Consider the following 15,402-nt stretch of genomic DNA (forward strand, 5'->3'; position numbering starts at 1 on the left):
CCCCAGTGTACATGCTAAAGTTAACATCTCGGCTTGCGACCTTCTGATTTTATATGGTGACGTCTAATATCTGTATAAATTACAATAGGGGTACATTGCCCTAGTGTGTGTGGTGTGTATGTAGGGTTGGACTGGGCCAGTGGGACACTGGGAAAAAAATGGTGGGACACTGTGAAAAAGAAAAAAAGGTAGGTCCCGCCCCTTGTGGGCCCCACCGACCCAGACACACTCCCTGTTCTTAGTATCCTCCATCCACAAAAAGTAAGGTGGGGTGTTAGAAGCTGGTGAAGGGTTAGATACATGAGATAGGTGTTTGCAACTGGGGTGGGGGTCACTGAGGTGGCAACCCCAGTGGGTCCTGAACATCCCAGTTTTACATTGTGTCTGTGTGAATATGTAATAAAAGACTGAGAAAAGCACAGTTGGCAAAAGCTAAGGGAGTTTCCTTTTCTACTAAGTGATAGTGATATTGGGTACTACTATTATCAATTATAAATAAAATTAAAAATAACACTGGCAGAAAATACAAAACCTCACTGCTACTGTAACCTCTTTGTGTGAGTACTTCTATTGTATTAATAAAGACATATACTTTAATGATACATAATGACTAGGAAATAAAATCATTTGGTATATGGCTAATAAAGATCTGCCTGTGATAATATATTTTAAGTCTAACGCTGTAGTGACAAAGATGAAGAGATGGTTAGTAAGAAATGATGAATATTTAGACGTAAATGGATTCTTTATAATTTTTTTATAAACCTTGAATACTTTATTCAGCCATTTTTATTACACTGCTGTTTATCATAATCATTTTCATTGCAGATGAAATAAATTGGTCATTACTATAATAGTGTAGATCAGTGCTGTCAAACTTCCCCATGTACGGGATGAATAATTAAATATACCACATTTTTGTGGTCTGGATTATATTGAAATGATTTTATATAAAACAAGTCTACAGAGCATCTAAGCAGGCTTGGAGCCAAAAGAAAAGCACCTTGAAGGGTCATCCATCCCACAGGCCTCCTAGTGAATAAACCATATGCATATAATAGTTATAATAATCCTGTGTTTATCATAATAATATATAATATCATATAATACAATACAATTTAAGCTCAAAAAACAATATGATGACTTACTTTGACTACAGAAAGCATGCCTTCATTTGTCTTTGGATTGGTATGGATTTCAAAACTTTGGCCTGGGTTCCCATTGATGATTGTATAAACTGCCTTCCAAGCTCCAGTGGTTGGGTCATCTTTATCTTCCACAGTTAGGTTGACCATGACACCAGTTACTCCTTCTTTAACTGTTGCTTGAAACTAGAAAAATACACAAGTGCTGTATAAAATATGGAGAGTGAAAAGAGATTTTTTTGATTGCTTTCTACTTCAAGCATTAAAAAGTTAAAACTTTTAAAACCTGATCTGAATGTTAATTAGAAAAAAAGAATGTACAAGGACTTTGCTGTTCAGCCATTTTTATGTCAGGAAACACTTTAAGACTGTAGTTCTTGTCACAAATTTTAGTTTAAACTTATCCATTATGTCAATACTCATGACCATTCTTACACTAGGGGGCAGATTTATCAAAACATGAGTTCGAATCCCGAATGGGAAAAATTCAGAAGCTATCTGGTTTCTAGGGTCCAATTTATCCTAGCAATCAGACAGCGGATTGAATCAGAGACAGAATTATAAATAGGAGAGTGACTGAACAGAAAGATAAGAAAAAGTACCAATAACAATAAAAATGTAGCCTCACAGCGCTAAAGAACCCACCCCTAAAGTAGTATCTTAATTACAGGCATGACTTCAAACATTTGTGTGTTTTTACTAGTAGTCCGCAATGGGAACAGTGTAGTGAGGGACTCATCAAAAGGTAGAGCCCATTGGGCAGGAGTTTTTTCATAATTTCTGTTTTTCATGCTTAAATGGTTACCCCTGTGTTGGAAAAAAATGCCTTAAGATGAAGAGAGTGCTGTTGTATATCTCGCAAGCATACAATATATACAAGTACAATGGAAGTGCAACTGATCTGACAAAATTAACTAGAAGAATACAAGAAAGTATAGACTGATCAGGGTACATCCTGGTCCCCTGTTTCAAGCAGGGAGTAAGAAGTCTGACACAGAAGATCATGTATACAGAATAGAAGAAAGGGAATCCAGAGAAAGGGAGAGCAGCAGTTCTGTGAGTGCTTATGGCTGTATTTATGTAGACCTTACTGATAAAGCTTATTTGGTTTTTACCTTTTCTTCTCCTTTAAGCCTGTAGAACCAATGCTATGGTCTTGGTAATCTCTCTTATAAAACTAATTGCAGTGGGGTGGAATAAAGGTAGCCATACATGGGAAGATCTTAACTGGGGATTCGCTCCTTCAGCCTGAGTCAGCAGCATATCTGACTGTACTGTATATAGGGAACTACAACAGCCTACCTGTCAATCTGACAGGTTTAAAGATCTTGTTGGGACCATGATAGCAACAGCTTGCTTATGAAGTCCTTACCACTTTCCATCACTGTGATCTGATTGTTTGACTCTAGGACCAAACAATTAGATCAGCCCAGCCAGTGAAAGATCCAATTGTTTGGCTACTTCACCAAACAAGCAGATCTTTCAATGTATGACCAGGTTAAGCCCTGTGACTGGAAGAAATGCCCTGGTCACTTAGCCAAAGAAATACAGCCATGCTGGAATAAATCTGACCCTTCATATAGTGACCAGTAATTTTCTTTTTGCTTCCATTCCTTCCTTTCCAGGTTTTATCCAAGCCCAGGTCCTTTGGATCAGAACTCTTCTTAGTCAAAGTTTGAAAAATAATCTGGTTACATATTTCAGCATTTTGTTTTTACTTTAAAGTCTCCTATGCATATTTCAAGTTAATGTTCGATCTCTGCTTATAACTGCAACAGTCTCTTAAAATAAAATTTGTCAAACCAATACATTTGTTATCACCTTAGTCATCGCCTTAATCATTTTTTATATACCCAGTTTTATCTTAATAACTGCACATTCAGCATTACCCAGTCCCCTGCCCCCAACATTCAGCATCTCAAAATCACCGCTCAAAAGCAATCTTGTTTAACTCTTATACACAGCCCACATCTCCCATCTAGATTCTTGCAACCCCTTTATAATTGATTTTCTGGTCAACTTTGTCTATCCATACAAAAGGCAACAGCTAGGATTTAACATTTCATTCTCCTGCCTTGGGTTGCCCTTTTCATTCTAATTCAGTATAGAATTACATTTTAACTGAGAAAGAAATTACACTTCACTTTTACTCTGAAATTTTAAACATTGTTCTGTAAGTTTCCCTTCTGCACCCTAAGGGGCTGATTTACTTACCCACGAACGGGTCGAATGGAGTCCGATTGCGTTTTTTTCGTAATGATCGGTATTTTGCGATTTTTTCGTATGTTTTGCGATTTTTTCGGATTCTTTACGAATTTTTCGTTACAATACGATTTTTGCGTAAAAACGCGAGTTTTCCTATCCATTACGAAAGTTGCGTAAAAAGTTGCGCATTTTTCGTAGCGTTAAAACTTACGCTTACAACTTTTTACGCAACTTTCGTAATGGATACGAAAAACTCGCGTTTTTACGCAAAAATCGTATTGGTAACGAAAAATTCGTACAGAATCCGAAAAAATCGCAAAACATACGAAAAAGTCGCAAAATGTTCGTTTTCAAGTCGGAACTTTTCCAATTCGGGTCGGATTCGTGGGTTAGTAAATCAGCCCCTTAGTGCTGGAATTTTTTTGTAAACTCTCCTTCCCAGGAAAGACCTGTTAGACTTTCAATTACCTTGTTGTTACTCTCTGTAAATTGTCACATAACCAGTCCCTCAACTATCCCTAGTTTTTCAACCTGTGGACAATATCACTAAATGCCACCTACCTAACTTTATTATATTTACACACAGAAGGGGAGACTTGAATTATACATTTCTGCAGTTTGTGGTAAGGTGAAAAAAAGAAAGACTTAATTTCATTCCCATGATTGGTGTAAGTTCTTAGAATTAGAAACATGTTTTTATGAACATGGAGATTGATGTGGTTTCTCCCTTTTTTGCAGCTATATGTGATCATAATGCTTACTAGAACAGAGCCTGGGTATAGTAAGAAAGATAAAGCATTATACTAACCCTTGTGCTTCATATTAACTTGCATAGCAGACCACATACAGACTAATTTAATAAGGAACACAATCAAATATGACTGTGGCATAATCATGGCCACCATCATGATAACCTCATGCATAATCAAGGAAAGCTGCAGTTAGCATTTGCTAACTACTGTAAGTAAAAACCTGTTGAGATGCCATAGAAGTCAATGGGAAGTAATTGGGTAAGTTGAAAATTGTGTTATTTTACTGCAATTTTGCACCATTTATAATAAACTACCCTTTTAAATATTAGATCTGCGCTTAAAATTCCATAATTCCTAAGTCACTAATACTTACTGTATGTTTAAGCCTTCACTATCATCTATAAGTTTATATAGATACAGCAGTAGAGAGTACTTTCTGATTTACATTGTATACCTCTGTAGGGTTCAAATTGTTCATAATACTGATTTCTATACCTTTTTATTTATCATGTCACTATGAAGGCAAAAGATGTGGTGCTGAAGCATTAGAAATTTACATCTTAAGGTAAACTTGATGGCTTAGAGCCACAAAGGCTTAAAGCAAAATACAGCAGAGTTTATTATAATTATTTATTCAATATTGTTTGCTTCTAATTAGATCTTTCTGAACACATTTATTCTTTCAGCTTCAAAGGGCACAATCAATATGGGTGAAATTGAGCTTCCAAATTCCAACTGCAATCTTTTCAAAAAGCACACTAATGCAAGTTGACTGAAACAGTCACTTTTCATTTAAATGTATATTTTGAAAAAGGGGCACACATGGGGGCCGATTCACTAAAGGTCGATAACGCTTACCACATGCTTTTTTGCATTAAAAAGCATGCGATAATTAAGTCCTGATTCATCAAAGTCATTTTTCATGCGTTAAGACAGATATTGCATGTGCAAAAAAACGCATTATTTACCTCGCATTGCGTTAATTCTCGCATAGAAATAATACTAACACACATGAAGCATTAAATGCGCTAAATATCGCATTAGTCAGTGTGAATATTAACGCCTACTTGGGGTAGGTGGTACTTAAAGAAAATTGTGGTTCGTGAGCTTTTGGCAACACAACATGGAGTCTGCAGTCGGATTTTTTTCATGTATGTGTTGGCCCTAGAGTGATGCATCCTCCAGTTTTCAGGGAAATGGTCATTTCAACAGTAGTTTTCTGAAAGTAATGGTTACATGTGTAAAATCGTGCGCTAATATAGCAAGCAGCGAAATATATATTACGCACAGCACGAAATAACGCACATGGCGGCAATTAACGCAAGAAAAACACTCATCACGAGTTAAATAACGCAAAAATATTATTAATATTAATGACGCCTGTCCTTTTAGTGAATCAAGCGTTAAGTCACAAAAAATAAGAAGCGATAACATTTTTAATGCATGCTATAAATAGCGCTCGTTTTATCACCCTTTAGTGAACCCCATGGTCAGTTAAAACAAGATAAATTAAATAAAAGAATATGTACCCCATGAATTTCAAAGAATTCAATACATTTCAATAGATTCCATTGTTAACATAGTTGCCTTTACAACTTTAATTCCATTAACATTAGTTATGGGATTCTTTTCCAGGTTACCTGAATTTATCCATAAAGAATTAGGGTAAATCTCTCATGGTCCATTATAAGCTAATAATTATACTTTTTAAATGATTTCCCTTTTCTCTGCAATAATAAAACAGTAGCTTGTACTTGTCACCAATAAAGTTGCATGAATCCATATTGGAGTCAAAACAATCCTGTTGGTTTATTTGGGGGAGATTTATCAACGGTAGAGTTTGATTTTTTATCTTGATTCAAGGTTTTTTAGTGCAAAAAAACTCAACTTATGGTTTAAAAACTCGAATGTCTGGTATTTATTAAGTGCAAAAAAACAGAAACCCAAAATCTTGAATGTAAAAGCTGGAGTTTCTATAGAAGTCAATAGCAGTTGTCCTAGGCAAAGGCAACCATATTTTCAAACTTGAGTTTTCTATATGAACAAGTTTTCCTTGTTAATAAATAAGGTATGCAAGTTTATTTAATTAGAAAAACAAACTTGAAACCCAACGACTGTGAAAAAAGCCCAATGATGTTTATATTAATTTTAGCAGAATTAAGGTAAGGAAAAACCCAAGAATTCAAAATAATAAATCCTATACCTGTACTACAAATGTATGCCATGATTATTAGATCAAAGCCATGACCCTAATTTTAGCCAGGCAAGGAACATTTTTAGTATTTTGATCACAATAAATTAAGGGGTGTAGCCAAGTGGTGGGATTTTTAGCTACAAGAGATACTAAATATTGCCCATTTTGTTATTTTGCAATTTTGTATTTTTAATCAAATATTCTTTTTGTAATCTCTACTTTCCCTTTCATCTAGGGGTAGTTGTAACGACATGGGTTCAATGACAGATCTATAGCAATTTAAAGCATACTGATCCCACTATTACATTTTAGGTGCCTTTGCCGGGATTAAGGGAGAAAGTGTCTTTGTGCCAAATATTCTTTTGAGATGGAGAGCTGACTAGAAATATTAAATAGAACACAAGAGAAATATTTTCACGAAATATGATGATTGGCTTTACGTCGCAAGAATTCAGAGCTATATGATTGCCTGTCAGGAGAGACGATTTGTGATTTACCTTGTGCAAATTAGCATATCAATTCAGTTAAAATATATACTAGGATTCCCAGTTCATTTCTAATGCACAGAAAGCAGTAGAGATTGAGCCCAGAGAGCCAGATAAGAAAGAGAATAATTTTTCTCCATACCAGTATGAAGCCCACCTGTTGGGATAATGAATGCCTACTATTGTCTCAGCTTCATTAATCCGTCTATTGAGCCATGAAACATATATGGGGAGAGATGAAACTGTCTTGTAAAAAATCATTTCTTGAAACAAAACATGATTTTATTATTTTTTAATAAATATAATTAGCTTTCCAAGGGCTACAGAATATACATAAAATAATTCATTCAATGGCTAATTAACCATTTTTATGCCTAATACTAAATGTGTTTTCCACAACCCTGTGGAACCAAAATTCTCTGGGATAGCATGACCGAATATCCATGTGCCTCTTCTTGGTAGGAAGGGTTTACCTATGCAACACCATTTCTATTATGCTAATTGTTAGCTACAGGTATGGGATCTGTTATCCTAAAACCCATTATCCAGAACTTTATGAATTATGGGAAGGCCATGTCTTATAGACTCCATTATAAGCAAATAATTAAATTTTTTAAAATTAAGATATACTTATTCCTTATTGGAGGTAAATGTATCCCACTGAGTTTAACATTCAAATAATTTTTTAGTAGACTTTGTGGTATATTTATCATGCTGTTTAAAAAGTGGAGTAAAACATTTTCAACAACAGTTGAAATCTAATCGCTGATTGGTTGCCCTGGGCAACACCATCGGTAATGCTTCACTCCACTTTTTGCACAGCATAATAAATATACCCCTTAAGATATGGAGATACAAATTATGAAAAGACCCGTATACATAAAATCTCTGGTCCTGAGCATATTCTGGATAGGTCCCATACTTGTATTTAACAATTGCCACCATACTTTGCAGCTAGTGATGAGCGAATCTGTCCCATTTCGCTACATCAAAATATTTGTCAATCTTTCAAAAGATTTGTAAATCAGCAAAAAAAAAGACAAAAAATTGACACACATGTAATTTTTTTTGACAAGTGCTGCATTTTTTTAAGCACACAACAATTTTTTTCTTTACACCGGCAACAATTTTTACGAATTTGAACTTTTACGCAGCGAATTTTGTCACCCGTTACGCAAAATAATCCCCCAATGGGGAAACTCGGAAATTTGCCATGAATGCATGCCTGCCAAATTATTTCGCCCATCATTAATTGCAGCCCTTTACCAAGAGTGTAGGGTGTGTACAACAATATGTACTATCTCAAACTGGCATGAAGTAAAGAATCATTGTATTACAGCTGCTTGAATTATAAGCAGAAAAACTGTGTAGTTTTCCCCTTGTTACAGATGGAATAACATCCAATTTTGACAATAAACCACCTGTTTTAAATGAATTTGTAATACAACATATGTGCTTTTGTGACAATTAACAACTTTATACTACGGACTCATGCCATTTGTTTATAGGATGTAAAGATGAATCCTTTAAATTCCAAATTAAAGGCAGTGGTTTATATGCCACAAATGAATGCACATACCAGAGAACGGCATCCTGTTCCAACCCAGGAAAGCCTATACACACAATTTCACAAAGAAGCAAAGAATACAACAAGATCAGATTTGCTTCTTGTCATCCAAATATATTTTTCATGTAATTACTGCTAAAATGTTTTTGTACTGTAATGAGAAATGGCAAATGATGCAATACATGTTTTTATTTTACTTTGAAGGAGCTTATTTAGGTTTGAGACAAAAAAGGCAGAAGAAAACTAAGGGACAGATGTACCAATGGTCATATTTTTCTCCCCAATTCACTTTTTTTTGTGAATTTTATTATGGGGGCCATTTACTAGTGCTCAGATTTTATTTTCCAATTCATATTTTGGTAGCGCTAAAAGTCACAGAAAAAATGGCTAAAAATCTGAATCCAACAATTTACCAGCAAAACTTGCTGAGATCATGTAGATGGCAGATGTCTCTTCCCTGGGGATCCTTCTTTTGCTTCAAAATTTTAAAGGTTTTTTAAAAAAAAAGTAGAGGTATGTTTTGTGACCTTTCTGCAACTTTTTCCTGTACAGACTTTTTCAGTTCAGACTTTTAAGTAAACGTCAGACATTCATGGACATGAGTTTATTCAAATAAAAAAAAAATGAATAAATAAAGAATATGTTAGAGTTTTCGTAAATGTGCTTCTTTTAATATTTTCCCTTTAGTATATATGTTTTCAGTGGAGAAAGAAATATGGTGGCATAAAGTTAAGGCTTCGTGGGTCTATTAATATATTTATTGGTTTCCAATTTTTATTCCTCCAGCTGTTGCTAAACTACAAACGCACACAATATGAAATGAATAAAAATGAAACAAAGCTTGCAAAGTCATTTTTAGTTGCCTTAGTTATATTAGAAAAGTTCACAGCTTCTTATGGAATTCCCTAGGATACAATATGCAGCTACAGCACTTAAAAAGGGCAGCCAAGCTAACACGTTTTATAGATTGTGTTTCTGGACTGTATTTTTAAAGTGAACACAAATCAGATTGGTATTCCGCATAAAGGCATCACATAAAATTATTTATAATGATCACTTTATTCTTTGACCCTTTTTTTCATCTTGCCAACCAGTAAATTGCAGCAGATGTTTTTGCAGTCTACTGTATGTTAGAAAAGCCAACTAAAGAATAGAATAGGACTCTTTAAAAATATGTCAACTTATACACAAGTTAGTGGCTATTTAACCTATATTTTAAAAAACATTTTTGATCAGGCGCAAGCATACAAGCTGTATTAAAAGAAACACAATCATCCTTCTTTTTCATCTTTTTCCACTAGACTTCTACTGACAAGAACACCGAATCCTAATAATATTAATCAAGGATTGTGCCTATATATATGCTGGGTTTCTTTTTACTTGTTTGTATTGTTCTACAAATACTTCTTATCTTGCAAAGATTAGCAACTTAAAAATGAATGAATGAATAAATATAAAAGTGGTATAGCTTATAAACCTAAAAATGGCAATATCACTTTTTATGCCCATGAAAGTGAAATGCAAGTATAAAGTATGGAAATCCTATTGTATAATACTATATGGGGATAATGTTGGGAAAAAGTCCAAAGTTTGCTACTGGTCTACAAGTCCAAAAATCAAGGAAGACGTATACTTAGGGGCACATTTACTAATCCACGAATGTCCGAAAAGCGTCCGAATGCATTTTTTTCGTAATGATCGGTACTTTGCGACTTTTTCGCGAATTGTCGCGACTTTTTCGAGCTCTCAATACGAAAGCTGCGACAATTCGCGAAAGTCGTAAAGGCTATGAAAAAGTCGCGACAATTCACGAAAGTCATAAAGGCTATGAAAAAGTAGCGACAATTCACGAAAGTCATAATGGCAATGAAAAAGTTGCAACAATTCGCGCAAGTCGTAACGGTTACGAAAAAGTCGCATCAATTTACGGAAAAGTCATAACGGCAACGAAAAAATCGCAAAAAATACGAAGTCGCAAAATGTTCGTTTTCCAATCCGAATTTTTCTCATTCGGATTCGTGGATTAGTAAATCAGCCCCCTAGTTGCAGCAGTCTAGAAATCAAGTCTAGAGTCTAGAAATCAAGGAAGGACATTAAGAGCACATTTACTAAAATGCGTTTTTTTCTGGCTTTGAAACGCAATATGGTATAAATTCGAAGTACCACGATAATTTCTGTAGTTCTAAAATGCCTTGACAATGCTTTTATCGTTTGTATGAAAATATCGCAATTGCAATATAGTCCCCATGAAAGTGTAACCAAAGCGTTAACGAATTCCGAAATGTTTGTATTTTTTTCGCAAAATATGATTTTTTTTCATGAAAACCAAGAAAAACTTGTGGGATTTTACCATAATTTTTGTATACATTCCAAAATGTTCTATCATTTAGAAGTATATCTCAAAATTGTTTAGTAAATGGGCCCCTTAGTTGCAGCATTCACAATGTGCCTTAGCCCTTCAGATGCTTCAGATTGCAATGTTCATGTGGCACACTGGTAAGGAGTGTCGGCAGGTAAAAATTTTAGCCCTTATGAGATGACTGCCACACCTTGCACACAGTAGCCCTCTCTGGATGTGTGTTTTTTTCCTAACAGCTTCAAAAGTAAAGTACTTGGGGCACAAGGTCCACTATTGCTGAAAACCATGAGACTTTGCACCTTACCCCTATTCATAGACAAATCCTTCTGTTAAAATTGAATATGGCTTATAATGTTATTATAATTAATATACTAAACATACTGCACCAGCATAAAGGTTCAGCGTCTCTATTATAGTAATGATCCAGGTCTTTACAGTTGTCACAGGAGCATCCTATCCTGGAAAGTGTCCGTACAGTGAAAGTGAAGTGAAAGTGCTCCGTGCAGCTGTTGAGAAGCTGAGCTTAGGGGTCATTGCAAATTACCTAGCAGAAAATTAGGTTTGTCATATTAACTGATGCTACAGGGCTTATGACTAAATTCTGATGCTAATTGTACTGGTTTCTGAGATCATAAAGGGCTGCAGTTGCCTTAAGTTGATACAAGTGCCCAGAACATAATGTGCAGCATTTCTACTAGCGATGAGCAAATGTTTTCACCAGGCATGGATTTGCAGGGAATTTCCGCATTTCGGCATTGGCAAATTGTTTAGCGAAACTTCCGTGAAAATTCACCTCGGAAAAATTTGTTGCGCTGAATTTTTTTTTGTTGCGCCTCAAATTGGGCGCATCACGTCAAAAAATGGCGCGGGCATGTCAAATTGGGCGCGGTCAAGTAAAAAATTGGACGCGGGCGTATCAAAAAATGGGCACAGTCGTGTCAAAAAAGCGCAGGCAACAAAAAAATAGATGCCGGTGACAAAAAATTTATGTGGGTGACAAAAATAGATGTGAGCAACAAAAAAAGATGTGGGCAACAAAAAGAAATTCTGCAACAAATGCGTTTCGCAAAATTTTTGCTGTTTCGCAAATTTTCCATTTCGCGAATTTTATGATGAAGCAAAACGGGACAGATTCACTCGTCACTAATTTCTACCCTACTGATTTGTTAAGGTTTAGTTTTCCTTTACATTCTCTAATATGAACATAAGTTTGGTTTGATGTAAGATCACAAAATAATTTATCCAATCATGTTGTCTGGGCATGCCTAAGGAAATATATAAGGAATATCAATCAACAGCAGGTGGCTAACACTGATATATGCTACATATTAATGAATGTTTGATGCCTTGCCACGTGTTATATCTGTGTCCTTCAGTGTGTGCTTTATGCATAGCTTACACATACAGCCTGCAGTGGAGATCCAGCTTTATTTATTGTACAGTTCCAATTCTTTCCTCTGCTTTCTCACTCAGGCTAGTACTCTTACTTGTTCCTGTCTTCTTTCCCAGCCTGCCTCTCACCCATAAAGGTATAATTCAATTTAGACATACAGATACTACATCATCCGTTTCTTTTAAACATGCATAAACTCCAACATTAACATAACAGAATGTACAACACAATAGATAGGCTAGAAATGGAATTAGTCAGATATGGTATGGGAAGAGATTAAATCTATCCAATCAGTCTTGATATAGGGCACCTTGGCCTTCTGGGATACCACCTTGTTGAACATGGTTCCCTATTTTCCTGAGACCCACTATCTCTCTTTTGAGATGAAGAGACAAATGGAGGGTTTGAAAATTAAGAAATATCTATGGTTTCTGTTATTTCTGGCACTAAACAAGAATATGAAGCCATTTTCCCTGTCCACTGAGAATCTCCTGATAATGAGTTGCCCAAAGGCTGCTGCATAGATAAGGTAGAGGTTTGAACTTTGAAATCAGTACCTTATAATGGCAAAAAAATTCAATTTTTTCAGAAAGTTCAGTAAAGTTTTAAAATTATACAATTATTTTTGCTAACTGTATGTGTAATGTATAGTAGTTTTGGAAAAAATCTGATTTGATGTATGTATTTGATCTTTAGGTTCTTTAAAATGAGATATAATATATATATAAGCATGCCACAATCAGCTCAAAGGCTTGTGACATTCAGATGGTATTAGCGAGATAGGAAAGTCATTAGATGTTTGCTTTCAGGAGAGGTGCTGACTGGAAAGCACTTGCTGCTGTCTTTTGATTATTTAGTCACATACATCATCTGCTGCAAGTGCATCTCACCTTTTCACTGAGCCCTCTCTGGGTTTGATTAAAAGAAATACTCAGCTTGTGTGATTTGGCAGTCAGAGTGTCCTTGTAGTAAAAAACCCAGAGGTTCCATTTTACAAGCTGCCTTTTATCAGTGGATTCCCAAATGAATTCATATTTTATCCAGACCTGCACAATCCCTGGAGGGAACATTAAACTGTTTGAAGTAGAGTACAGTGTTACATTTCATACAAACACAGGGTCAGGGATTTTGTTCTGGCATCCCTCAGATGTGTTTTTGACAACATCACAAGCAGTCTACTGTAGCAAAGGAATTTTCCAGGCTCCATTAATTTTTTTATTTGAATCTGTTATCTATTGTATTATTAACCATACAAAAACCGTAGGTATATTCACAAAAATATATGTACTCAATTGTTCAGTTAGTGTTCCAGAAAAAAAAGCATTGTCACATTTTTTTCTGCCCATGTTTCCCCCTCAAACTTGAATTTTAATATGCCCCTAAGTCAAGTACCTTTTCTGTTACTTATAATGAGAAAATGCTTACAGTATAGGGGGAGTAGCAACCACATACTTACGACCAGGAAAATAAGTTTTATGACATTTTTGAACATCAGAAATTATCATGGTTACTCCGGATTTTTTCCAATTGTGCTTTTAACCAGCGAAAATTTGTGCTTTAATGAATGGGCACCTTAGAGGCCCATTAATCAACATTCTGGTATTAGTGGTTTTGAAACCACAAGAAAAACACATTCTTACTAAGACCACAAATGCCAAGTAATTTATTAAACAAGCCTAATTAAAAAGCACAAACAAAAAAACAGCAGAAAGTCTTAGAATAAGAGTTTGAAAACCTCAAACTCCTTATTGTCATAATGATTTTTTGTGCACTTACAAACGAAAAAAATGACAAAAACCTCTAAAACCCCAAATTAAATAGAGATTGTTACAATTTGCCTAGGAAAACTCCCATCGACTTCTACATGATTTTGACAGCTTTTAGATGCCAAAGTTTTGCATTAGTGTTTTCCATGGTTTTTACACTTAATAAATTATATTTTTTCGAGTAATTCGTATATTCCATGATTTTTGGCACCCTCCAGGGCCTTACCCTTGGGAATTTCTCTTAACCTGTCTATCCAAGCTGACCATTTTAACTACCCTGTCTGGCTCAGGTGCTACAAGTTCCTTTAATAAAGGTTACACCTTACATAGCTAAACCTATCAAATCTTTCACATGGAAAGATGGCTGAAGGTTTGCCTCATTCAGCTGGCTTCTGTCTTCATGATTCACAGGGCTGGTTTACTTTTTTCATACTCTCTTATGACCCTCCCTCTTAATAGACATGTCTCAAGATTTCTGCACTACCACCGAGAGGAAAGCAAGGAATACTCCATAAACATAGATGTTTAATGCTCATCCAGTCTTTTACTGGATTATTTAATTAATGTGTGGGCTGGTGTTAAATCCTCCAGGGGCTTCATAAATTGCAGTTACAGTGGAAGTTGCCACTATATGTAAAATATATAAATACCCATTAAGTAATTTTTACCCACAATGCATCATGTTTTCCAATAATTTGAGTTGAATTGCAAGCCACACAGTAAGTTGCACTCACCACAATTATGCTCTAGGCTAGGAGTCAGAATTGTGTCATTTCTAGGTAAAATGGCATTACCATGTGATTCTCTTGGCACAAGTTTGCTGTGCCTAATGATGCGACCTGCTGGGGTAGGAACCCTGGAAATACCACCATCATTCAGAGTAGAGGTAGCTTCAGGGTTGCACAAGGTCAATAGTTATACTTGCTCACAATTCAGCAAAAGAGGCAGGGTGGACGCAGAGGCGCTGGGTACAACTATACAAAGGTGCAAAGAGCATGTCTATTCATTGCTATTGTATTTTTAAAAGTCTATTTATTAATAAGTGAAATTAGAACTCACCATTTGATAAATACACTTCTAAAAATCCCATAGTAATGAATAGAATGCGGGTGCGTTTTTATGTATTAATCTCTAAACTCACATTTTAATAAATCTACCTCCAAGTGTATCTGAAAAAAAAACCCAGGTTTGTGGCTTTATATGTTATATTTAGGTACATTTTATGTAAAAAAAAAATTAATACTGATGCCTTTCTATTATGCTGAGGTCCTCTTTAAAATTAAAGGCAAAGTAATCAAGTCTATAATGTAGTTTACATTCACTATCCTTCTGTCAGTATCTCTTTACAGTATTTTACAGAAAAAGAGACCTTTGTTTTACTCAGCCCAAAATATTAAATATTTACTGTTTTCAAACTCTAGATTTGTCAGCATAAAAGACATCTTGCAATAGTTGAATTATTTATTCCACAAACATCAGATAAAAATGCCTATTATTTCCATTTCTTTATAAACTGTATTTGCTGGGAAGTGAAGT

The 15,402-nt window shown here is 35.3% G+C and overlaps 1 protein-coding gene across 1 annotated transcript in view; it reads right to left on the reverse strand.

The window, feature by feature from the left end:
• Positions 1-15,402, reverse strand: part of cdh13 (cadherin 13) — a 512,601-nt gene that overhangs the window by 75,647 nt on the left and 421,552 nt on the right. Inside the window, 1 exon segment of the mRNA NM_001103078.1 lies at positions 1,149-1,331. Coding sequence (NP_001096548.1) covers positions 1,149-1,331 — 183 coding nt within the window.

Source organism: Xenopus tropicalis, chromosome 4 (assembly GCF_000004195.4).
Source record: "Xenopus tropicalis strain Nigerian chromosome 4, UCB_Xtro_10.0, whole genome shotgun sequence".
Classification (NCBI taxonomy): Eukaryota; Metazoa; Chordata; class Amphibia; order Anura; family Pipidae; genus Xenopus; species Xenopus tropicalis.